Source organism: Eleutherodactylus coqui, chromosome 8, assembly GCF_035609145.1.
Source record: "Eleutherodactylus coqui strain aEleCoq1 chromosome 8, aEleCoq1.hap1, whole genome shotgun sequence".
Lineage (NCBI taxonomy): Eukaryota > Metazoa > Chordata > Amphibia > Anura > Eleutherodactylidae > Eleutherodactylus > Eleutherodactylus coqui.
In genome coordinates this window covers 146,351,931-146,378,641 of record NC_089844.1, presented here as the reverse complement: position 1 = coordinate 146,378,641, position 26,711 = coordinate 146,351,931, and the positions used below count along the sequence as shown (strand labels likewise).

The 26,711-nt window shown below is 42.3% G+C and overlaps 1 protein-coding gene across 1 annotated transcript in view; it reads left to right on the top strand.

Annotated features, from left to right (window-relative positions):
* Positions 1-24,031, top strand: part of LOC136577950 (SH3 and PX domain-containing protein 2A-like) — a 33,244-nt gene extending 9,213 nt beyond the window's left edge. Inside the window, exons 7-16 of the mRNA XM_066577862.1 lie at positions 2,877-2,994; positions 5,854-6,426; positions 17,544-17,667; positions 18,596-18,676; positions 19,526-19,601; positions 20,499-20,676; positions 21,605-21,804; positions 21,899-22,012; positions 22,278-22,395; positions 22,922-24,031. Of these exons, the coding sequence (XP_066433959.1) occupies positions 2,877-2,994; positions 5,854-6,426; positions 17,544-17,667; positions 18,596-18,676; positions 19,526-19,601; positions 20,499-20,676; positions 21,605-21,804; positions 21,899-22,012; positions 22,278-22,395; positions 22,922-23,564 (2,225 nt within the window). The 3' untranslated portion in view covers positions 23,565-24,031. The remainder of the gene's footprint in view (positions 1-2,876; positions 2,995-5,853; positions 6,427-17,543; positions 17,668-18,595; positions 18,677-19,525; positions 19,602-20,498; positions 20,677-21,604; positions 21,805-21,898; positions 22,013-22,277; positions 22,396-22,921) is intronic.
* Positions 24,032-26,711: the final 2,680 nt, after the last annotated feature.

Below are 26,711 nucleotides of genomic sequence, written 5' to 3'. Positions count from 1 at the left end.
AGGGAGAGGGAGAGAGAGAGGGCTCCCCCCTGTTCCCCGCTGCTACCCCCCGCACCGCCACTCCTCTCCCCGCCCCCCGGCGCCCCCCGAATCTTTACGCGCGAGTACTGAAGTACTCGAAAATGGCGGTACTCGGGTGCGTAAGTACTCATTACGAGTACGTTCGCTCATCTCTAATTGCAAGCTTTGTTTCAAACCATATAAAAGCCAAATATTCCCAGAAGCAGAGAGAAAAAGGCAAGCCCCTATGACACGTTTCGGACTTAACCTAAATCCTTAGTTGTAGCACCTGCATGACTCCCACAGACCCACATATATAATATCATTTAGACCAATGCAGTTGCAAACAATACTTGCATATTCATAAACCCATGCATTAACCATTTAAAGTTGTATCCACAATAACATGTTGGAATCCAACAGGATTAAATAGAAGTAGAGGATCAAGCCACCACTATATTGGAGGAATGAATTTATGGACTTAAGTTTCTCAGATCAGTTGGCATTAACTAGAGTTACAGGGATTGAATACACCTCGTGAAGTAGTTCAGGGCAGAAAAGTTTAAAACCGCAAATCCCACTTCCTTGTAGCATCTACAAGATATCTCAAATCCTAATAATCACAATATTTCCAATTTGTCCCGACATTTGGTTGTGGAACATAATGGTTCTATATAGTCATTAAAAACATTGGGGATTGAACGAGGTGGAGATTTGAGTATCTTTATTACATAAAAGAGGCGTAATTGATCTATAATCTCCAAATACGACTGCCTTGGGGCTAAATCTCAGAAGAAAAATTATGCTGCACTATTAAGTATGTTGACAAACATATATTAAGGCTGGATTCACACGAACATAAATCGGCTCGGTTTTCACGCCGAGCCGATATACGTCATCCTCATCTGCAAGGGGGGTAGGATGGAAGAGCTAGGAGCAGGAACTGAGCTCCTGCCCCCTCTCTGCCTCCTCTCCACCCCCTCTCTGCCCCTCTGCACTATTTGCTATGAACGGAGGCAGAACGGGGCGGGGATAAGTTCAGAGAATTAGCCCCACCCCCGTCCCGCCTCTCCCCATTGCAAATAGTGCAGAGGGGCAGAGAGGGGGCGGGAGCTCAGAGCACTGCTCCTGGCTCTTCCAGCCTCCCCCCTGCAGAGAGAGATGACGTATATCGGCTCGGCGTGAAAACCCAGCAGATATACGTTCGTGTGAATCCAGCCTAATGTTGTTGTATTTTTAGTTACTTTCTTCTTCCTATTGGATTCCAACATGTTACTGTGGATACAATTGTTTGCACTTTAAATGGTTAGTTTGTGGGTTAGTGAATATGCAAGTATGGTCTGATGTGGAGGAACTGCAATTGTCTTAACAATATTATGTATGTGGGTCCGTGGGAGTCCGCATGTGCTATGGCTAAGGACTTAGATTGAGTCTGAAACGGGTCAGAAGGACGTGCGTTTTTCCTCCATTATTGAAAATATCTGCCATTTATATGGCTTGAAATAACACTTGCAATTTTTATTATCTGTGCACTGGAAAATGGTCTTAATATTTTGCGATTTATATACTGCACTGGGAGTGAGCCGGATGTACTGCTATAGCAGGTGACTAGCTTTTTTTTCTTATTTCCAGTGGATTAGTATCAGCATCCCTGGTAGTCTAGGGCAGTATAGGAATTAATGTAAGAATCCGTGGTGGTATAGGGCAGTGAAGAGGATCATTTTAGGATCCCTAGTCGTCTAGGACGGTGAAGAGGTTAATGTCAATATCTCTGGTGGTCTAGCCCATTGAAGGGGTGTCAGCATCCCGTGTGGTGAAAGGCAGTTTAGGAGTTAATGTAAGCACATTTCAGATGCAATATGCATCCTTAGTCAGGGTCATGGATGCAAATTGCATCTGAAACATGTTGGCAATTTTTTTGTGGGTTACCAGCATATGTCGTTTTATTCCTATAAAGATATCAATTTTAATTAACATCTTCTGCAAGTTGAATCAGCAAGTTTGTGGTTGTATGTTCATTACAGGAACTCTAGTCTAGGGCAGCAGAGGGGTTAATGTATCCTTAGTGATCTAGGGCAGTGAAAAGGTTAGTATTAGCTCTGTAGCAGCATTGGAGGTAATGTAGGAATTCCTGGTGGTTTATGCTGGTGAATGGAATTTATGTCTGTATCCCGGGTGGTCTAGGGCAGTGAAGGGGTAATTTAAGTATCTCCAGTGGTCTAGGGCAATGAAGCAGTCATCTAGGGCAGCAAAAGGGTTAATGTCTATATCCATACTGGTTTATATCAATGAAAGGGTTATTGTCTATATCCCTGGTGGTCTAGGGCAGTGTTAGAGAAAATATAAGAATCACTGGTGACCTAGAAGAGTAAAGGGATTACTGTCTACAACCCCGTTCATCTATCGTAGGGCAGAAGTCAATGTACGTATCCCTAGCAATCTAGCCCATTGAAGTGTCAGCATCCCTGGTGATCAGGGGGAGTTAAAGAGTTAGTGTAAGTGCATTTCAGATGCAATGTGTGTCCTTAGTCATGGCCAGGATGCACATTGTGGGCAGTAAAGGGGTTACTGTCTGCATCCTTGATGGTCTGGGGCAGTTTAGGAGTTAATATAAGTTTCCCTAGTTGTCCAGGGCATTGAAGCGGTTCATTTCAGGATCTGTAAATGGTTTCACTCTTGTAGTCCTGAGTAGCAAAGAAGGCATTGTTTGTATCCATAGTGGTCTAGAGAAGTGAAGGGCTTAATTGGAGAGTCCTAAGTGAAGGACATTGAAGAGGTTAAACTTTCCTATGTTCAATCTGTACAATCTGCCCTCCTGTCTTGTTGATGCAAATCATTTTTCTAATACTGTAGCTTATATTATTTAATATCTGCAGGGACATATTACTATGCAGAGAAGAGCTATGAGGCTCAGCACACAGATGAAATTTCGCTTACAATTGGCATTGTGGTGGAGGTGATAGAGCAATCTGAAACTGGATGGTGGCTTATCTGGTAAGAAATCTAATTAAAGGTTACAGAAAGTTAAAAACAAAGAGAGATTAGACTTAAAAGGGCTAGAAAAAGAGGGAAAATAGCCCCTTTCTTCTTGAAACAGCACCATCCTTGTTCATTGGCTGTGTCTGGTATTACAGCTCAGCTCCATTCAAGTGAATACTAGACCCAGCCAATTGAGAAGAGTAGCACTGCTTCTGGAATTGAAGGGGCATTCCTGTCTCGGGAATCCTATTTCAATGTGTTCTAAATTGCAAAGCAATGCGCTCTTCCATAAGATGTCTATTTCCAAAAAGCTCCATTCTCCACATATTGCAAATATTGATTCCTCTGCCCTCTGGTTGTTGCCAGGAAAACTGACCACCTCATACAGAAATAGCAGAGAACAATGGTAACTGGTGGTCGGAGTGCTCATGCACTACTAAGATTCTGGCCACCAGATTTAGGTGAAAGAAATGCGCAAGTGCTGGCCGTCTCTGCTATAGAAAGAAATAGCAGTGCACAGTGATAGTGGTCGGGCCGAAAGCTAATGATCATGTAGTCCTGATATCCTGGTAACCAGACTTAGGCCGGTTTCACACTGGCAATAAAATTGCGTGTTTTTTTGTGCAATGCGAGAGCGTGTGAAAACGCAGAATCACGAAACCCATGCTTTTCAATGGTTTCCTTCACATTTGCGATGTTTTGACTCATGTAATGATGTGTGAAATAAAATGTGCGGCATGCCCTATCTTTTTGTGTTTTGCTCTTTTTTATCGCCCATGTTTTCTATGGAGATTCTTCTTATCGCATCACACGAACTTGCGATTTTTATGTGATGCACTTTTAACATTAGAAAGGCCTATTGTCTTTCTTGCGAGAAAGTCGCGTGAAAAAAATGCGCTTAACAATCGCAAGCGGCAGCGCTGTTTTTGCGAGTAAAACGCTGATGTTCAAAAATTGCATGAACTAAGATAACATTTTGCCGCGATTTTCTCGCGACGATATGGCAATCCCCCCGTGTGAGACCACCCTTAGGTGAAAGAAGTTTGCAAGCGCCGGTGGCCTCTGCTATTTAATTCCATAGATAAGACGGTTGGTTTCCCTGGCAACAAGCAGTAAACAACCAGGGTACAGAAGAATCAATATCTGCAAGATCCAGAGAATGGAGCATTTTGGAAATAGACATGTTAGGGGTCAGTGCATTGTACTGCGATTTTGAACATATTGAAATAGGGTTCCCAAGATGGGAATACCCCTTTGAATGCCATTTTTCATTGTGATTTCATGCAGGTCTCTGGAAGGATGACAGGTAACATATATGTTTTGGACAGACTTACAGAGGGAGAGTGGGCCTACTGATTTGCCGAAGGATTTGGGGATGTAGACTAATAGATTATCCATTCTTGATCACCTTGAAACCCCCTCACGGGGGAATGGAAGGGATGCCAAAGTCACTACCCCGATTAGTCCGCATTAGGCCGCCTGCACATAGGGGGGGTTTACATTGCGGAATCTGGAGTGGGCTTCCGCCTCTGGATCCACAGCAATATCTTCCATAGCATACTATTAAAAAGTGATTCTTCCTGCACATGAGTGAAAACCAATTGCGGTTTCTGCTCGCAGAGGGAAAATCGCAGCAGGCTCCATTTTTGTGCAGACTCCGAATCATTGAAAGCTTAGCTCCCCCCCCCCCCCTCTCCTTTTGTTCAGCCGACAGGGCTGACAGCTGAGAACAGCTGAGACAATGCAATCAGCTGTTCTCAGCGGTCTCCGGGCAGAGCACAGCGTTCGGTCCGTCTTATCAGCTGTTCTGCTGAACGACGGTTTTCAAGCCGAAATGAAAACCGCCATTCAGCAGAAAACTGAAAGTTGGGCAAATTCAGACACAACGATTATCGCTCAAAAGATGGCTTTTGGGCAAATTTTGAGCGATAATCATTGAGTCAAAACGAGCCTTTACACAGGGTAAGTCAAAAAGCCGGATCCAGCGCTAGATCTCAGTACTAGTGTCCCATATTGAGATAACAATAGTGAACTTAAATTGGTAGGCATGGATGCACCAAACGATGGTATGACACACCAGCCCCTGGGGGCCCCAGAACATTGATTTCAATTTTGCATTGTGGCCCCTGTAAGAGAAAGAGAGTAATTGAAAAGTTGAAGAGTAACATGTGAGAAGTAGAAATCCGCTTTCCGCATTTCTCTGAGTCCTGTAGTACCACTGCTATAACTGAAGTGAGGAAAGCATACTGGAAGTGGCCTCCTCCTACTACGATGGGGGTAGATCATTCAGGAAGTCATCCACCATCTTCTGCAGGAGATTCCGGTACCGATCCACGTTGAGAGTTCCTGGAATGAACACAGGTCCAACAACACATTCACACTGACATTTGCTTTGTCCTCTGATTGAGTCGTGTTCCTACTAGTAATTTGCTTTGCATCTGCACTGAATCGTCTATTCGCCGTTCACCAACAAGTTTCTGAAATTATGGCGTCAACCCTGGAGTGCACTTCCAAATGGCACCATGTATGTATCGTAACAGGAGGCCACTTAGAGTACACTTTCCTTATTTCAGTCATAACAGCGGAACTTAGATGCTACTCTTCAACTTTGCAGTTGGGTTTTATTCTCTTACAGGGGTCACAACACAAAATTGCAATCAATGTCTGGGCCCCCCAGGGGCCGGTGCATTATACTATTCAAGTAAGCTATTATTATTTCAATATGGGACACCAGTATTGTGATCTAGCACTACATCCTGTATATCCGACTATATCCGACTATTATGCATATACATAGGGTTCAGTGTGTTTCTGGATGGTCTGAATTTGCTTCATTTATGGTCATCATAATCTTCTGGTTTCTTCCTCTACTAGTTACAATGGAAGATTCGGGTATGTCCCGTCCATGTTCCTCAAGCCATATGAAAATCCACATCACAAACTGCAGGTTAAATTTGATGACAAGTTATCTGGCTCCTCTCCAAATCTCTCCAAGATCATAAGCAATCTAGATACAGGCTCTAACCTTCAACCTAAATTTCCAGTTAGGGGCAAACTAGAAAGGATGAAATCAATATCATTTCACGATCTCAATGAATTACAAGACTCATCTAACAAGATGTCTGTCAAGTCAAACAGGCAGAGAAATGTGTATATGGATTGGGAGATGCTAGATGCCAAGGAACACACATCGCGGTCCATGATTGGGAAGCCAAGATCATTCCGGACGGAGGTCTTCATCCATAATTGGAAGGATAATATGGAGAAGGGTGATTATGTGGAAGAAAAAGAAAGGAAAGATTGTGGATTTGAGGAACGGGTGTTACCAAAGATATTGGTTAGTTCAGATGATGCTGGCCCCACACCCCCACTGGTGCCACAACGGCCTACACTGCAGGAGATCCGGACTCGATGCACCACCATAACTAAAGAAGCAGCTCTACAAGGGCATATATGAACCTGTGTGAAGGACTTTACCTAATGAAGAAGACATTACAATCAAAAGCTTCAATTACCAATTGTTATACACTTGTGCTAGCTTAAATGTGTCAGCAGCAGCTACAGTAGTAACCATATGAATGTGCCAGTGACAGCAGCTATAGTAGCACCCATACAACTGTGACAGCGTATAATAATGCTGTAGGAGGTACCTAGGTAGCAGTTGCACTTGAACCCTAGGGTCTTAAGGGGATGTTGAGCTACAGAAGAAGACACCAGTATTATAAATTGGTATTAGTAAATTAATTACAGTGGTTCAGAAAAAAAATAAAATGCCCAAGTGAGACCACCAAATAGTCCCCAAATAACAACACTGTTAAGTTCCCAAAGATAGCACCATACAGCTCTGAAATAATACTGCCACCAAGTGTGCAGATAAAGGCAGTGGCTAAATTATACCGCCAAACAGTATCCAAAAAAGTGCATAAATACCGTGTTTCCCCCAAAATAAGACCTACCTTAATAATATGCCCTACACTGATTTTCAGGGGAGGAATGTGGCTTGAAATATACCCCCCCCCCCCCCTCCTCGAAAATAAGCCCTAACTACACTACAGGAAGAAAAAAAAGCAATACTTTTTTGAATACCCGCCTCCAGCAAGTGATTGCTCTGATTGGTTCATTGAGCGCTGTGTCAGCCAATCAGAGCTGCCACTCGATAAACCAATCACAGCCATTCAATGTTGTCATTCAATGAATGGCTGTGATTGGTTAATCGAGTGGCAGCTCAGATTGGCTGAAGCGGCGCTCGATGAACAAATCAGAGCAATCGCTGGTTGAAGGCAGGGTGTTCAAGCCCTGCTGCCAGGAAGAAATGCCCTGTTGGCGTTCAGGAGTATACAGAAGTCTGCAGCAGCGCCAGAGACCAGCATGAGGGACCTGAATGCTGGCTACTAGTTGAGTATTGCTTCCCCCCCCCCCCCCTTCCTGTAGTGTAGCTACGGCTTATTTTCTGTGGAAGGGCTTATATTTCAAGCCATACAATTCCCCCCCCCCCAAAAAAAAAAAATCAGTGTAGGACACCCCTGAAAATAAGACACTGTGCCTCTTTTGATGCAAACATTAATATAGACAGTGTCTCGTTTTGGGGGAAACATGGTATTACCATCATACAGTGCCCAAATGATATTGCCATACAGTGTACAAATTAAAAAACACTGCATAAATATTACCATCATATAGTGCCTAAATGATACTGCCATGGTGCACAAATAAAACTAGTTCCTAATTAATGCTGCCACATAGTGTACAAACAAAAATAAAAACACTGCATAAATATTACCATCATACCGTGACTAAATAGTAACACCACACAGTGCATGAATAAAAGCAGTGCCTAAAAAATACCGCCACTCAGCGCACAAATAAAGTCTGTGCATAAACACTACAGACATATTCTGCCCAAATGACAGCAATATGGCATTTTCGAATCATACCAGCGCAAATAAAGCTGTCATTTTTGCGCAAATGTAATTATTTTGCTAGTTGTAGATCTGAAGCAAATAATTGCTACAAATAGTCCTGCTTGGTCCGTCCTGTTTTACAGCTTCTTCAATTCACAGGAGTGCAAGGAAAACCCAGTGGACTGCTGGAGTAACAGATCATAGATACCGGAGACCCACAGAGGTCAGGGACTTTCCTGAGAGAAGCACTTCCGAGAAGTAGTTCTGTCTCTATATCCCTATGGGTTGGTTTCATGTGAACTGTCATAATAGCCAGGACATGTTAGTCTCACGCACCACTGATTTCTTGGCAGAGGGTTTAGGTGTATGACTCCAGGCGGGTATGGAGTGACATCACCTCTCTCATATCTGCCGCACTGCCTGCTGATGGATTTCACATGCTGATCTGAATGCCTAATCATTAATCACATAGGATACAGGCACGTGTTAGATATGGGAAGTTTTATCTATGCATTAAAGGGGTTGTCCGGGTACCGATGGGGTTACAATAACAAACTGAAACATACTTACCCCTTCATGGATGCCAATTGTGTTGTCCAACTCAGGGTCCATTGGAGGATTCACCTGTCCCCCTGTGGACCTGTCTCAGCCTCCTGGCAAGACATTGGTAGAACTACAAGTTGTGCAGCTCTGTATAAGAATTTTAGGTCTTACTTTATAATCTGCCCAACACATCACCTTGCACAGGGCAAGGAACATCCCATTTCCATTAATTTTCCAAAAAGATCATACTTCTCCTCAAAAAACATATATATATTAACTAAATAACACCGAGTCTTCAGTAGGACCATATATAGAAAACGTGGGGCTTACAAGTTTTTGGTATGTCCAGTCTTGCATGTATGTCTAGGTTTTTTTTCCATCAATGTGCAATGTGGCATACCTAGGCTCTGTGCTCTGGCTCCTAGATGGGATCCCAAAGTTGAGGACTTTGCTCTATGACGTCCATATGGCCTAATAGGACATATGGACAGGGATTGTCTTGATGATACAATGCCTTTAAAAAAAACTGGAAAGAAAACGACACAACGTCAGAAAAAAGATCCGCGCTCACAAGCGGAGTGAACTGAGGACACATTCACGTGCAAATCATGGTGAGGTATAACACTTACTTGGAAGGAGGGGGGTATGATGAACAGATGCCCCCTCCTCAGAGTGTCCACCACACGGTATAAAGCTATACTCCAAAATGCATAATGATGGTCCAGATGTTGAAACCAGACGAAACTTTTAATAAGGCAACGCGTTTCGGGGCGAGATAAGGCACCTTTCTCAAGCCGTATCTCTCGCACCGAAACGCGTTGCCTTATTAAAAGTTTCGTCTGGTTTCAACATCTGGACCATCATTATGCATTTTGGAGTATAGCTTTATACCGTGTGGTGGACACTCTGAGGAGGGGGCATCTGTTCATCATACCCCCCTCCTTCCAAGTAAGTGTTATACCTCACCATGATTTGCACGTGAATGTGTCCTCAGTTCACTCCGCTTGTGAGCGCGGATCTTTTTTCTGACGTTGTGTCGTTTTCTTTCCATTTTTATCTGGGGGAGTTCTGATCTCAGACCCCCCAGTTTGTATCTGCAGCTCTCCTTTTATTAAAGAGGATTGGAGGACTGAGGAGAAGACACATTGTGATCGTATCCACACAGCCTAGTCAGTGTGGATTGGATTTACCCGTGGCGCTCTCTACCTTTTTTTCTTTGGCTTTAAAAAAAACTGGAAACATAGTGTTATTACACGTCTGTCAGAGTAGTGAGCTCAAGGGAAGAGTCCTTCTCTATGGTGGGGGTATACGGCTCCAGGGAATTAAGGACCATAGACATCAGTCATCAACCCAAATGTTCCAACATTTATTGTAAAGTTACACATTCTTATAAGGGATTCTTATCAGTCTTGTTCTACTGCACCTGCATGTATCATAGAGAAATGAAACTTGACAAGGACCAGCATTTGGTTACAATAGTTGCGAATTCAGTATTTGGATACAATAATTAAACTTAGTAGATGCCAGTCCACCTGCAAAGCATATAATTGTCTTATTCATGAAACACCAAGGACAGATACTTAGGAACATGATACACAATTAGTTATGATTCATAACTTATGAACAAACAATATATCAGAAATATGCAGTCTGGGATCATTGTCATTACATCTGGAATACAGTTGATAAGGACATTCGCACACAGAGTCAAGAACAATAGTTTCAAACGTCACTAACATGCAAGTTACTATGTTCTTAGCATTTAGGAAATGAAAGAAATATACGAAATAGAGTATCTTAAAGGTTCATCTACCCTAACTTGTACAAAGTGGAGCAGTTTGAGGCATATCTACTGTCACACCTCTCTGTAAGTCCACCTCTTATGCAATTTTGGGTGGTCGTCTCAGATACAGATACAGATTCTATACTGTATATGTATAGAATAACTTGTACAGCAGAAGATGTGAAAAGGTCTTTTTACACGGTTCGATCTGAGCCATGTAACGAGTGCCAAATGACGCTTGTTGGTCTGCCTTTCACACTGGCCAATTCAGAATGTATGAGGGATGAACAATTGTTCATGCATCTGTTCATCCTCCATACTGTTTGATCACTATTGGCAGCACATCCCCCATTTATATTGGGAGATGTGCTGCTGACAACCTTGATTTTTAGTGCTGCATGAAAGAGGCGATCTGCTGATGAACGAACATTTGCTCATTTGTTGGTTGATTGGTGGGACCTTCACAAATGTTCCTGGGAATGCTGATCATCATGGCATTTAAAAGACCTGAAAGGTGGCCTAGATGCCATCAAGACTCTTGTTCCATTACCATTATAATGAGCTTAAATAACATTCAGATTTGCATTGAGTATAATTGTACACAGTAGAGATAATTGTATATCTCTTAATGGCTAGCGATGGATAATTATATATTTTCACAGGCAGATGAGTAGCAGTGTCGGTTCTTCAAGGTCAGCCTCGTTCTTCCCATAGAAGCCTTTACCACTTCCTCATTCTTAAATCTCAGATATTCAAAACGGTTTCAAGTCATTTGAGATCTAGAAGGAAGAATGAGTTATTATATAACTTGCTCGCATGTCAGGTCTTTCGAGAACATCAATCTATCAGGGATAGACACACTGCCTATATTATCTGCACACAACATCCCTTGAAATGAAGGGAAACCAGGGCAATCATAGAGGAGTGTGGGCTTCATAGAATTGTAGAGTTGGAAGGGACCTCCTGGGTGATCTGGTCCAACCCCCTGCTCAATGCAGGATTACCTAAATCATCCCAGACAGATATCTGCCCAGCCTTTGTTTGAAGTCTTCTATTGAAGGAGAATTCGCAGTAACAGCAAGATGGTGTCCCTTCTTGATTCTGGTTCATGTCACCATGCCATTCTTGTAACAGGACAGTCTTGGAGCTTTCAGGACTTGGGAGGCAGAGTGGGTGACCACCTGCAGGGACATAACTGCAGGCTCGTAGGCCCAGTTGCAAAAGCTCAGCTTAGCTCCCCTCACAATAACACCCCCACCCCATGTATACTACCACCCCCAGTAATAATAGGCTTAATGGGGTTGTCTAACTATAAAAAATATTTATACAGCTGACCATGAGCTAAAATAACAAAAGTAGCAATACTCACCTCTCTTCTCTCCTCAGTAAGCCGCACAATGACTTCTGCAGCTCTTCTGTACTACTGTTTCCCCACTCGCTTTCCAGTAGACCGATCATGTGCTTATGACATGATCGCCAAGGTCAGTCCATGGCCTCACCAATGCTAAGGCTGAGGACTGACAATAGCGTTCATGTAACCCAGAAGTTAGTGGACTGTAGAGGCCATGAGAGGGAGAAGTAATGCTGGTGAGTATAGCTGATTTTTTATTTTAGTGGTTACATGGGGCATTATAATTAAAAGAGGCCATGAGGGGCCATGGGACATTATTACAAAATTTGGCATTATTATAAAAGCAGGGCTATAACGTATAATGGGACATTATTACTAAACAGGGACATGTAGACTGTTACCGTTAAAGGGGTATTCCAGGAGTTTTTTTTTCTTTTAATGGTCAATCAGCTGATCTCAGGGCTACTGTCACTGTGTTCAGTGCAGGAAGCAGAAAGTGCTGACCATAGCGCAGTAACCCGGGTTCATACTGCAGCAGAGCTCCCATGTGAGGCATTAGTATTAAGTGAAGAGACTAATGATAGCATTATTACTGAATGGGGCCACCCTCGCTATGTGATGTGCTCTATAATTGGCACTTACTATGTGGGGCCAACAGGTAACTCAAAGAGGTAGATACTATTAATGTGTGGGGCACGATGGCTTATTATTACCTCCGGAATTATGGATGGGGAGATTGTGTAGAAGTTTAAAAAACACAGTGGGGTGGCTGGGAAATTGAGGAGTCAGCGATGACTGTGTGCCAAATTCTGCAGAGCCATGTTGTGACTGGGAGAAGTTGTTTTGGTGATCTGACCCAGATGGAGAAGAAAGGGAAAGTGGTTGACTCCAGTCAGAGAGGATGTTACTTGTGATTACTGGATATAAAATGGTAATATAATCACTTACAAGGTCTGCAGAGTGTGTGTGTAGAGCTGAAAGCTACTGCTATATGGCCACTGTATACCGGTTTATATTGGTCTCTGTGTGGTGTTTTTTAAGTGTGGATTGTGGTGTGGATTCATAGCAGATTTCACATCTTGAATTAAAGAGGGTGAAATCTGCTATAGATGCACATCAAACGCCACATGGAAATATGCCATTTGTGAAAGCATCCTAACACTATATAATAAAACTAAATTTATACTCCTTCTTAAATGTCCCCTCATCCTCTGCTGCCCCTCGGTCCCAGTGGTTCATGTAGCATTCACGAGCTTGTTCATCATTCACATGATCGTTGAAGGCAATCATTGTCTTCAGCAGTCATGGGCCATCCATGTAGACATGATCCCCAAGGCCAGTGAACCAACCTGTAATCAATACAGGAGCTTCTGGGATCGGCAATATTCTACCATGGGGCATACTGTATCAGTGAAAAAGCCCCCAGTGCTCCAGCGATATTTGTATAGACTTACTTCGCTAGGGTGCCTTGTTCTCGTCACCCCCTAATCCCAGAAAGCATCTAGTGAAGCCAAGATGCAGGAGATATTCCAGATGCACAGTAACAGATATTTATTAAACAAATGTCAAAGGTTTGCTCAAAAGTCGAAACGCGTTGCACTTGTTTAATAAATATCTGTACTGTGAATCTGGAACATCTACTGCATCTTGGCTTCCCTACATGCTTTCTGGGATTGCGCTTGAACTCTGGTGCTGGAGGAGAATGCTACGGATGCCTTGGACCGCCATGACAATGAACAAGGTAGTGTTAGATCGCGGCAAACCAAAAATATCACTAGAGGGCAAAATTCTCAAACAGCGGCTCTCTTTTTTTGGCCACGTGATGCGCGAACTCACTGGAAACAGGACTGATGCTCGGCAAGGTCAGGGGAAGAGAAGATCAGGACGACAAGGAACAAGATGGCGAGATACAATCAAGGCCACCACCAACATGTCAATCACCGAACTGAAAGAAGTGGTGAAACATGGGAATGCATGGAGAACATTGATCCCCAGAGTGACCGAAGGTCGGATGCGACTGAACGGATAATCATCAATAAGATTAATTTGCCTGGCAGAAACTTTCCCTATTTACCTTCCACTGTGGACATCTATTAGTTACACGTCCGTGGACGTGGGGTCTCACAGTCTCCTATATATTGTGGTTGACTTTTTTTTTGTAATAATCAACGGGATGTTTACAATAACTTGTTCTTGTTCTTAATAATTTTCAGGTTATAAATAATTAAAAATATGTAGAAATAATCAACTAAAACAAAAGCTACCGAGCCGTTCGGTCGCGGGGGGGGCAGGGAAGAACACGATTCTCAGAGGTCTAGAATGGGGAGGGGTCTGTGAGACTCCACATTCACAGTTAAAGGTTAAAGGGGTTGTCCCGCGGCAGCAAGTGGGTCTATACACTTCTGTATGGCCATATTAATGCACTTTGTAATGTACATTGTGCATTAATTATGAGCCATACAGAAGTTATAAAAAGTTTTATACTTACCTGCTCCGTTGCTGGCGTCCTCGTCTCCATGGTGCCGACTAATTTTCGCCCTCCGATGGCCAAATTAGCCGCGCTTGCGCAGTCCGGGTCTTCTTCTTTTCTGAATGGGGCTCCGTGTAGCTCCGTGTAGCTCCGCCCCGTCACGTGCCGATTCCAGCCAATCAGGAGGCTGGAATCGGCAATGGACCGCACAGAAGCCCTGCGGTCCATGAAGACAGAGGATCCCGGCGGCCATCTTCAGCAGGTGAGTATGAAGACGCCGGACCGCCGGGATTCAGGTAAGCGCTGTGGGGGTTGTTTTTTTAACCCCTGCATCGGGGTTGTCTCGCGCCGAACGGGGGGGGGGGTTTAAAAAAAAAAAAAACCCGTTTCGGCGCGGGACAACCCCTTTAAGCCTTTATCAGATTGTCTTCACCTGTGCTGTGAGTCACTCACATATCTCTTCACAGTTCAATGATCTCTCTTCGGTTTTTGTGAAATATCAATTATTTTCATGCCCTTTGCAAGACATTGGATTATTTCCTGCTTTTCATCTTCATAAAGGGCTCTTTTTCTCCACATATTGCATGTGAACTGCTTTAGAATGTGGAACATTCTCTTTGAGAATTCGCTCATGAGGGCTTGTTTTTTTGCAGGACACATTTTTAATGATATGATGTGTTGTATAACTTTTATTCACGTTTTATTCAGAGATATTGGGGGGGGGGGATTCCGCCCAAAATTCCGCCATTGTTTTTTGGATTTCATTTTTACAGCGTTTAGCATGCAGAATAAATAATGTGATGACATTTTATGGGTCGGCATGACTTCATCAATGCCAAATTTATATAGTTTTTTTGTGTTCTTCCATTTTTGTACACTAAAAACCCGTTTTTTTTCTAAGATTTGCTTTTGTGTTAGGGTATCCCAAGAGCCAAAGTTTTTTTTTATTTTCCTATCGACAGAGCTACATGAGGGCTTGTTTATTGCAGGATAAGCCATACTCTTCATTGATCCCACTTTTGGGAACATAACATTATGATCAGATTTTATTCTATTTTTTTTTCTAGAGAGAAAATGAACAAAAACTGCAATTCTGACATGTATTTTTAATTTTGTTTACAAAGTTCACCCTGTAGTACATGTTCAATTAATTCTACGTCAGTATGATTACGTCGATACCAAACTTATAAAGCTTTTTTTTTTTTTTTTTTGCAACGTTTTCAACCCTTTGAAAAATGTTTTATTGCTGCATTCAGAGACCCCATACCTTTTTTTTTTTTCATCAATGGTGCTGCATGAGGTTTTTTTTTTTTGTGGGACAAGTTGTACTTTTTAATGGTATCCCCATATGACTTTTGATCGCTTCTATTCCAGTTTTTGTAAGGCGCATAGCCAAAATGAGCTATTTTTTACATGATTTTTTTTCTCACAATTTGCACCGTGTGGGTTAAATAATATACTACCTTTTTTTTACTTTGCTCTTTATGAATGTGTTTATATCAAATTTGTGGTCTTTTTTTTGTATTTTCCTTTTTAACACACTGAGGGGGAAACATGGGGTTTTGATTTTATTTTTATTGTACTTTTTACTATTTTTCTTACTTTTGTCCCACTATGGGACTCGAATTTCACCTCTTTTGATTGTTCTTATAATACACTACTCTACTTCAACAATATGGCTGGTACGTCTCATCATTGCTGTTCTCGGTGTTTGTTTAAGTGCTTGCCTCCAGCATTTCCATCCTGATTATTCATATACTACTGTAACTAGTTCCTCCTCAGTAAGGAATCTAAAGAATTCTTATTTCCTTGATATTTATCATAAACTCCAAAAGGTAGAAAATTCTAGAAGCAGTAAAATGGTATATATGTCACGGGATTAAGGAAGTTTGATTTACATGCTATAAACAAACATATGATTCATGTGATACAGTTTTATGGACATATATTATAATACACGTTATTCCGACAGCTTCAGTCCCTGCAAAACAGCTCAGAGCTATATCTGGCGTTAGTCAGACATCTATGGGTTGTGACTGGTATTGCACATAAACCTCACTCATTTAAATTACGCTTAGCTGCAATATCAGACACAACCTCTAAAAAAAGGTGGCGCTGTTACTTCATTAGTTTTTTTTTAAGCTGACTATTATTGAAATCCAATATAAGCCATTAACCCTTCATGTGCAGCTGCAGTGCATGATAAACGACTGCCAGAGGTTTTAGCTTCATATTTTGCTCTGGATCAAACATCAGGAAGATCCTAGCAGTCTTCACATATCAAAATGTCCAAGGATCTCACTGAACACATCTTAAAGGGGTTGTCCGAGTTGTAATATCTTGAGAAAACCCCTTCCTTGTGCACTAACATAACAAATAGTGATATACTCAACTCTGATGTGTGGTCGCACACCCCGGTCTGTCTACAGCTGAAGTCCCCTCCAGTTTGCGGGACGTCACAGGAGCTGCAGCCAATAACAGAGCATCGATTGGTGGGAAGGGGTTGTCCAGAAATGTTACAACTCAGACAACCTGTGATTTTTTTTAGTACCACCTAATAGCGTTGAAGCTATATTTTTCTGATACAGAACTTCAACATCCTATATAAACATGGAGTTAAATGATAACATTCTGGCTGCCTAAGAATTTACTACATACCGTGTATACATTGAAATCAATAATAAAATAATATCAGTATCCCTGGTGGTCTAGAGCAGTAAAGAGATTAATGTAATTTTCTCTGGTGGTCTAGATCAGTGAAGAGGTTATCATCATCATTGGTGGTCCAAAGCAGTAAAGAGCTTATTAAAGAGCCAGAATCCCTGGTGGTCTACAGTAGTGAATAGATTAGTGTCAGTATACCTGGTTGTCTAGAGCAATGAAGAGGTTAATATCATTATCCCTGGTGGTCTAAAGCAGTGAAGAGATTAATGTAATTTTCCCTGGTGGTCTAGAGCAGTGAAGAAGTTATCATCATCCTTGGAGGTCCAAAGCAGTAAAGGGGATAGTGCCAGAATCCCTGGTGGTCTAGAGCAGTGAATAGATTAGTGTCAGTATACCTGGTTGTCTAGAGCAATGAAGAGGTATCATAATATCATTATGCCTGGTGGTCTAGATTTGTGAAGGGGTTTAAGTGTCAGTATCCCTAGTGGTAAAGAGCAGTAAAGGAAAAAGTTATCAGAATCCCACGTGGAGGACAGTATAGTAGTTGAGCTCTCATACCTGATGTCCAATGGTTAATCATTAACTTAAAAAAAATATAACAAATGCAACAAAAAAAACTACAAAAACAACTGTTTTAGTATATACATTTCTTCCTTATGACATCACTTGAAATTATGCACTGGTGACCGGTTTTACAGTCTTCCCTGCTCTTGAGGAAATCACATGATGAAGAAGATATGGAATTACCCGCCTGCCTCAATATTGAGTCCTCTACTTCCTCCAAGGTGAGGAGTTTCTAATGTTAGTCACTGACTTCTGATTGGCAGAGAAATTATTATCCCAGTTATAAAGAGCGTCTGTCACTGTCTTTGCACACCATAGCAGGCTTGTTTGCAAGATGCCTCACCCGACTAAGATCAGACGCCATCCCTTGGAAGCCAAAGCTGTTGGTATCCTTCAGAATGGGAGACGAAAGGTGACGTAGTGCAACTGGATATTCCTCTTTAGGCTTTGCATCTGCATTCAGGTTTCCATTCTTAACAAATCCGTCTACAATCTCAGAAATGGATTCAAAAACAGGACGCCAGACGGAAACGAGAAGAGACTAAAAAGTTTCCACTGTTTGAGAGATCAGTTAGATGGATCCAAAAACGGAAAACACGAGGTCGTATCAGTTTGGCGTCCGTTTGCATCCATTCTTTAATGTCATTTTTTTAAATCTAGTTTGCACCTGACGTAAAAATGGATCTTTTTTTTTGTCTTGCAAATCTTTTTTTACTAACCTACTTTTGAGTACGCACAGAAGAAAAGCGCATCTGAAAGGGAACAAAAAATGGATAGAGACAAAAAAAAAATATTTGCATCTGTTCTGTATTATCAGCAATGCAAAAAAAAATTATCTTTCTGATTTATTTATTTTTTTTAAATCAGGGTTTCGTTTTTTTGGATGGAAAACGTAGTGCAGCAAACCGCGCTATTATATCAATGGAAGAAAAAAAAGTGGAAATCTGATGAATCAAAAGCAAAACCTTAGCGCTCTAAAAAGCCCATTGAAATAAATGGGAAATGAATTGGAAACGCTTGTTTCCGTTTTTCTATCCCAATGATGGAACAGAATAGAAATGCCAAACATCAATGTACAGAGTCTATGACAAAAACAGAAACCGCGCCATCGTGGTAGTGATGTTACCGATGGCTGCCTCTGCACCCCCCATAGCTACACGCTTAGTTATAGTTGATGCATTCGGTCATCTGCCTATCCCGCCTCTACTCTATGCTGTTAAGTACATTGGATTCTGCTGCTTGTTCCACTCCATGTTGGGATTTATAGTTTACCAATAACCCAAAAAGTCTGTGATTAAAAAAAAGTGGATTTTTGGTAATTTTTCATTTAATTTTGGCAGATGAATATCTTCTCCATCCTGTGGTCGGACCAAAACGATTTAATCATCTATCGGAGCTTTGACGATTTTAAAAAGATGCACGTAAGTAACAATAAAGCATATTCGTATAAAAATGTACCTTGGTCGCCGAGTCATAGGCTGGAATGAGGTGTGTGCTGTTCCCAGTTATCTCCAGACCTCTGTTTACATAGTAAACAAGGACCTGTTACCCAATAAATATTACTAAGGTGAGGCCGGGACTACAGTGGAGGTCACGTTATTGCACCACAATTGACGCAGTGTCGTATCGTGTATCCTGTGCATCATATTAGTCACGCAAGTCTTTTTTTCGTTTGCGTGATTTTCATAAATAGTCATACAGGGTGCTCATATTATAAAAGGGTGCAGAACATTCTTATTAAGGCAAATGTATTAAATGAAATCACCAAGGAAAGTTTTGTAATAGTTGTCAGATAGAGCATGCAGGTGATTTGCATCAAATGTATGAAGCACTAGAGCCATGTCTGTAGTTTACTATGACAGATTAAGAGAACTATGCATAAAGTGGGCGCCGACAAAAGTTTTGCTAAGTTTCTTATGGACATGGGGCAATTTTGGTGTAAAATACTGGTGTACATGTATGCCAGCCATGAGGTGGCACAAGGGTACAGGAGCACGGCGCGGAAACAGGAAAGAGGCTTTCTTTTCCGTTTTCTCATGTACACGTGGTCCGAACAAGATCTATGCCCCAGATGTCACAGAACTTCGGCCAGGCAGTGTGCTGGTAGTCTGTTTTTTTGTGAGTAAATAGCGAAACATTTCTGCACCTAAATCTACATCCAAATCCACACTGAAATCCGCCCAATTTCTTTGTGGAATTTGGTGCTCTAGTTTGATAGATTTGGTTTACGCTTTAAGATGGCATAACTAAATGTTATTCTTTGTTTATAGCGAGAATTAACAAGAAAATTCCCTCTGGAATCAGGGCTACTTCGAAAATCAGACAATATGGTCCCCAAACTGAGAGGTAAGGACCAGCATCATCATATCAGACGTCTACTGACAGATCCCATTTACGCCTAGCGGATGGCGTTGCAGAGATCACATCGGCGCTCAAATTATGGTGTTGGGTTTTGCCATACAAGACCGAAGGGCCTGGTGCTAGTTTCACCTTCTATGACCTTGTCAGGACCCTTGGGGTCAATTCCCTATCTCCACATTTGCGAACACTACAGTGCTTCTGAAGAGGGTGCTTACCACCTAATGGTAAAGGTGATTGGACTACTCAGGATTGGGCTTCCCTCTCCCCGACAGTCCTATAATAGCTGTATGGGCTTCCATGATGGTACATCTTAAAAAGGGGTTGTCCAGAGAAGCGAAAGCCTCAGCCAGACCTGCAGTATTGGAACCACTTCCAGTCTCACCAGGCCACGCGGTATGGACTCCGTACCCGTCCTGTCATTGCATAGGGCTGACTATTCCATTTATCTTAATAACTAAACTAGCCATCTTCTCTGTTATAGTCAATGTAAAGTCAGAGAAGGGCACAAGTTATTAAAATACGTGGAACAGCAAGTGGATGACGTGTTGGAAACATAGAGCTCATACCCCATGATCTGGTATCAGAACTGGGATGGAAGTGAAGATTCCAACATCATGAGGGTAGATAAGGATTTCACCTCCCTCAACAACTCCTTTCATTGTAACCAATGCCGACCATTTATGGTTCCTCTACTTGTTTACTCTTAGTCCATCTTATGGCTTTGTCACATGGGTAGATAATTATGGCTAATGAATATTTGGCATAGCTGTGTGTTTCCTCCAGCGGTGACAGTCTGGTTTCCCATAGCTCTAATTACAGCTAGGGACAATCCCTTTACCGCCATTTCTATGACTCATGTGTTGAATTTCCTCCTCCCTACAGATGTGCCGATATTCAGGAAAAACAGGAGTAGCAGTCGCTTTATAGAGAGGCTACGGTTATTGGAGAAATTTTGCCAGGAGCTACTGAACGCCGACGATAAAATCTCGCAATGTGACGTCGTGACAAAATTTTTGGCACCGACCAACACTGATCTCAACGCAACCTTCCCCGAAAACAGGTGGGTGCCACAATTACAAAACCTAAAGGGTGATGGTAACAGGTCTTCTAACTTTTGTCGAGGGCAATTTTGGAGACTTTGATGTAACCTCAAACCACCATCCATATCAATGATCTCATATAAACCCATAGAACTGTTTCAAGTCAGGTAGGTAGCATGTAGATATTGTTGTACTTGGTGATCCAAAAAGGTCTACATGACAATACTGTACCCAACAGAAATCAGAAAGGCACAGGTTGTCTAACATTGTAAAGGTTTTTTTTTAAAACAGCCTATAAGGAAATTCATAGATGGGCTATCCTATATGGGACCCTCATTTATTGTCCAGGACTGGACAATTGATGACCTATCCTCATGACTCCTGCCTACCCTGACTGGTCATCAATTGTTCAGTTGTGGAATAGCCTCTTAAAGTAGAGTGCAGCTGCTACAAGGAGTGTCTCATACTGTGGAAGACCCAGGGTGTCTACGTCTTATATAGACCACTTATTGGTTTCACTATTCCACATGCAGTTCTTCATTGCACCTGCGGAGGAGCTGCAGAGAAATTGAACGTTTGTAGCTGGGTTCTTTCATGTAGTCTCAGGTTATCATGTGGATAAATTTCTAACAAAAATGACTTGCCCAAGCAGACAAACCCTTTAAAAAGGTTGTTCCAAGACGACGTGTCTTATTAGGACATATGGACATCAAGTGGGCTTCCCCACTTGGGACCCCCTGTAATGCTCTATATAACTATGGTAGGTCCTGCCCTGGTGAACTTGAGCCAAGCTTGTATTACAAAGACAGTCATTCAATTGCCCTGAGGCTGAAATAAGTTGTTTTTGGTGGGACATCCCCTTTAAAGGAGGATTATAAAATGACAAGACATAGCATGCAGCTATTCTGAGAGCGATAAATAAAATGTAACATGTACATTTCCTTACAGCATAGTGATAATGCCATCCGAAGTCAGAGAACCGCAGAAGAGAGTGCAGCCAAAACAATCACCACAACCACCAGCTTCTGAACCAATTGTATCCCAAATGTACTTGTGTATTGAAGACTATGAGACCAAGGACACCAAGAACCAGCCCTTTAAAGTCAAATGCAACGAGAAGCTGGGGGTGTTGATCAAAGAAAACTCAGGTGAGAGGTCATCAGCCATTTACCTGTATATGTATTGTTAGAGGAAACACATCCTATTTCTATGGAAGTTGTATTAATACTGATTACATTTTAGGGTGGTGGTTGGTGGAGAACGAGGATAAACGAGTGGCCTGGTTCCCAGCTCCTTTTCTAAAGGCTATAGCAGAACGAGAAGACTCAGATTCAGGAATAGAATCCGATGACGAAGGTGAGTTGTGCACCAAATATGTATTATATACAGATGTATCCTGCTGTGTATTGATGAGAATATAGTGAACTTTTTTTTTCCACCACTGGGGGGCACATTAGAATATTTGTGTTCTTTGTTGCTCATGGATACAATCCACTCAACAGCACAGCATGTGGTCATATGTGGTATTGCAACAACAAATTAATAATGGTTTTAATATGAAAAATTTAATGAAGTCTCATCACCAATACCAAATAAATGATACACAATACTCTTTATTCAGGAGTTCGTTACTATGCAACATCAGCTTATGAAGCCATGAGCTGCGATGAACTGTCCCTCTCAAGAGGGGTCCTAGTAGAAGTCATGGAGAAGTCAGACAATGGATGGTGGCTGATCAGGTAAGAAAACAGATTTGTGCATAAGCCAACCTTATAATACAAATTGAATTTAGGGATGTAGAAATGGTCTCTCCGTCTAGAGCAGGGGTCCCCAACTCCAGTCCTCAGGGACCACCAACAGGTCATGTTTTCAGGATCTCCTATGGTAAGAACACCCATGGCAATGGCTCAGGCACTGACAATAATTACATCACCTGTGCAACACTGAGGAGATCCTGAAAACATGACCTGTTGGTGGTGCCTGAGGACTGGAGTTGGGGAACACTGGTCTAGAGGACCTGGAACATTCATGCATAATGGTCTGCCCATTTATTTTAATAGGCAACATGTAATGCCTCATTTCTCCTGTGGGAGTGCTGCAGGGAAACTGAACTGTAGCGGTCAATTTCTCCATGTTACAGCTGGTCACAGGAAACACTCTGTGACCAGAATGTCATAACTATATGAATATCTACAATACTAGCCCTTAGGGACAAGAATGTACTTATGCCTCCAACAACACTTCTAACTTCAACTTTATCAACAGGTATAATGGGAAAACTGGATTTGCCCCAGCCATGTATTTGAAACCCTACCAAAACTGTCACCAGCTTGAAGCCATGATGAACCAAGGAAACTTCTCCTCTATGGTAAATCTCTTCAAAGCCTCCAGCACCTTGGAACTGGATAGATCGGAAGAATCATGGAGAAAAGAGGACAACCATTCAATGGTTGATGATGCAAAGAAGTCTTCTAAATCCAACCTGGACCGCCGTAAGTCCAGGTCAATTGGTAGCTTACCGCTAAATACACACTATGGATTCCAGCGCCCTCCTACTGAAACACCAAGTGAAACAGACAACGTGATGGCTTCAAGTTCCAGAACAAAGATGAAGCTAAAGTGTCATAGGATGGAAGAGGTCAGTAATCCACCTCTCACCTTCAATCAACCAATAGCCATACAAGACCCGTCCATGCCACAACTGACTAAGAATACTCTCAATGCACAAGTTGTTGGAAGCAGTCCAAGTGGACCTAAAGCAAGTAGTGTACACCCCAACTCTCATCTAGTCTCCGGCGTTACCCCTCGGGTTCCTCAACGGCCCAGACGGCATGAAATTCTTAACAAGTGTACATCTGCAACGAGGACAGCCCTCAAGAAAAGGGAGGGCATGCTCATGCACAGCTAAAGAGACCACAGCCAATCTTTGGATGCTTTCAAGCCTATCTTTTTTTAAAGTTATTTATTATATTTACTATTCTTAAAAAGTTGTTATTCTATTATATCCAACATTGGTGTGGAAAAGATTTAGTGCTTAAGTTAAGTTTGTTTGTTTTTTAATTAATATGGCGGAGATTTTGTGCATTAGAGAAAACTGTCGTTCCATAAACAGTGCCACCTATGGGTTGTGTCTGGTATTGCAGAGCTTCATCATTTTAAACTACTTGAATGTTCCTCAACTTGAGAAATTTAGTCAGACCGTCCATACTGCTTATTCTTTACAAGTTGGATTGATGTACATTTACATACTAAATGTGTAAGCTCATATTGAACATAATCATTATATCTATATCCTAGCCATTTCCTGAGAATCTTTGTCTGATGATCAGTATCTGATGTTACATTGTATCAATGAGAAATAAATACCATTTTAAGTAAAAACTGAGTTGTGGTTATTTCCAAAAGATTTATTATCTGAGTGGGATGTGTGACCTCTTATGAATATTGTTATACCATACCGATGGGTTTAATAAGAGTCCTCCCACTGCATGGAGGTTTCCAAATTGAGTCACTCCTATCCTCTGCAGTAAACCACTTCTGGCCCTATTCAGCATCCCAGAGTGTCCATCAGAAATTCCATTAAAAAAAAAAAAATCTCCATTAAATCCACCGCTTCCTTAAAGTGAACTTCCGGAGGGGAATAGGGGTATATTACCTGCAGTTCTCTGCTGTTCACCCAATCTATCAGTTTTGGATCTTGTTTTCGGCCATCCAACATAGTCAACACAATCTTAAGACTACCTAATCTCCACAGCGCATTGGTAGTGTTAGACTACTAATGTACTAGACTTGCCTTTCGATTGGTCAAAGCTGCTCATATGGTCAGTACTGGTCATTCAGAGAGCAGTGCGCATAAGGTAGTTGGAAAACTGCAGCAGTCATATTGGATGGCTGAATGCCAGGCTTGAAACTAGCAGATCAGAGGGACGGCAGGGAAGGACAAATGGAAATATACTTTCTTCCCCTCTAGTCGTAGGCAGAATTTCGTCCCGAACCCGAAGAGTCACTTTAAGTCAACAAAAATGCTAGTGCATGCCCTCATCAGCTCCCATCTAGACTACTACAACAGCTTCCTCTGTGGCCTCCCATCTAACACTCCTGCCCCCCTCCAATGAAACCTCAATTCTGCTGTCCTGCTAATCCACCTCAACTCCCCCATTACTCCTCAGCCAATCCCTTCACTGGCTGCTCATTGTCTAGAGAATACAGTTCAGACTATTCAGACTGTCCGCTCTGTACATCTCTGACCTCATATCCCGACACCTCCCCAACAGGTCATCTCCAGTCCACAACCAACTTGTTCCTTCCATACATCTCTGACCTCATATCCCGACGCCTCCCCAACATATCATCTCCTATATATATATATATATATATATATATATATATATATATATAAACTAATCTGGCCACTCCATATATCTAGGACTTAAACGGGTATTACTATCTCCGTAAGTTTTCCCCTGTAACTTGGCGATCGGTGGGGATCCAACCAATGGACCTCTAACGATCCAAAGAAATCGCCCCAGCAGATCCTGAAATTTTGACGGCGGGTGGCTGCAGACCATTGCAGCATTGAGTTCAGAGGGAACTGCCAGTGACAGCCAAGCTCAAGCGTTTGACTATTGCCGGAGGTACCATTGAAGCTAATGATGCGGTGACGCCCACATGTGGTCACCCAGAATCAAAATTTCTGAAGCTGCTGGGGATGATTTCTTTGAATCGGTGTAGGCACCACCAGATGGACCTCCACCAATCAGTAAGTTATCTCCTATCCTATGCAAAGGGGATAACGTGCAGAGATGGGAATACCCTTTAAATTTATCTACCTCACCATACAATCTCCAATCTGACCTAATCTCTCCACACAATCTCCAATTCTCCCAAAACCTCCATCGCTGCCGTCCCCTAGTCTGCTCCTCACACAATCATCTCCAAGACCCTCCCGACCTTCAAACAGAACCTGGAAACCCTCCTCTTCAGAAAAGCCTACAACAACCCTGCTGCCACACGACCATCTGAGCAGCTTCTAGCCTCCGTCCCTTGTAGAGTGTAAGCTCTTGTGGGCAGAGTCCCCTCTCCTTCAGTACCAGTCTGCCCCTTATTCTTGATATTTCTTACCAGAGTGGTGTATAGCATTTGTAGTTTTTCTTCTTTGCCGCCCCTCTGATCCGCTGGTTCCAGGCCTTGCATTCAGCCATCCAATATGGCTGTAGCGGTTTTCTAACTACCAAATACACACTGTGCACTGTTTTCCGGTTGACTTACCTTAACCCCATTCATATGTACAGCACCCAGGAAGTAATGACTCTTTAAAAATATTTTCTTAAGGCCCCCAAAAAAGTCCCTTTAGGGTGAATTCATGTCTGGCGTATTTTCATATCACCACAAAATCCACATCTGCAGGCGTGATTTCACCACATATTACGCATGCGATGTACGCCCACGTGATATTTGTCGAATGGAGTCAATGAAAGTATGTAGATTTTCATTGATCTATGCACATTAGCGTATCTACATTGCGTGTAGATACACACATGAAAAAGAAGGCAGCATTTCTATTTCACCATGTATTACGCAGGTACAGCGCCATTGTTCTCTATGGGTAGCATATTCAATGCGGTCCATACACAATACATCATGTATGGGAAGTTGTGAGACAGAGCGGGGAATTAAAAAAACAAAAACCACAAGTCCCACTGCCCCGACACTGTCCTATGCAGTGCACTACTATGTGCAGTGATAGGCAGCTCACCGCCGGCGGTAAAGCACTGCATGATCCATGCAGTGTTTTACATACACACACATGGGCATGAGTCCTTACACGCAAACTTGATGATGTGGATTCACCCCTTGCATTAGGCTGTGCAGTAGCATGCAGGTACCCATTGCAAGATATGGCAACACTAACCATACAACGTACCCGATATGCTTCATAGATCTGCCCCCTTAGGTCATTTCCACTGGTTCCTAGTAACATATTGGCTTTCATGCATTGCAGACCGTGTGACATTGAAGAATGCAGACATTGGAAAACAAGAGACTGAGTCGGTCA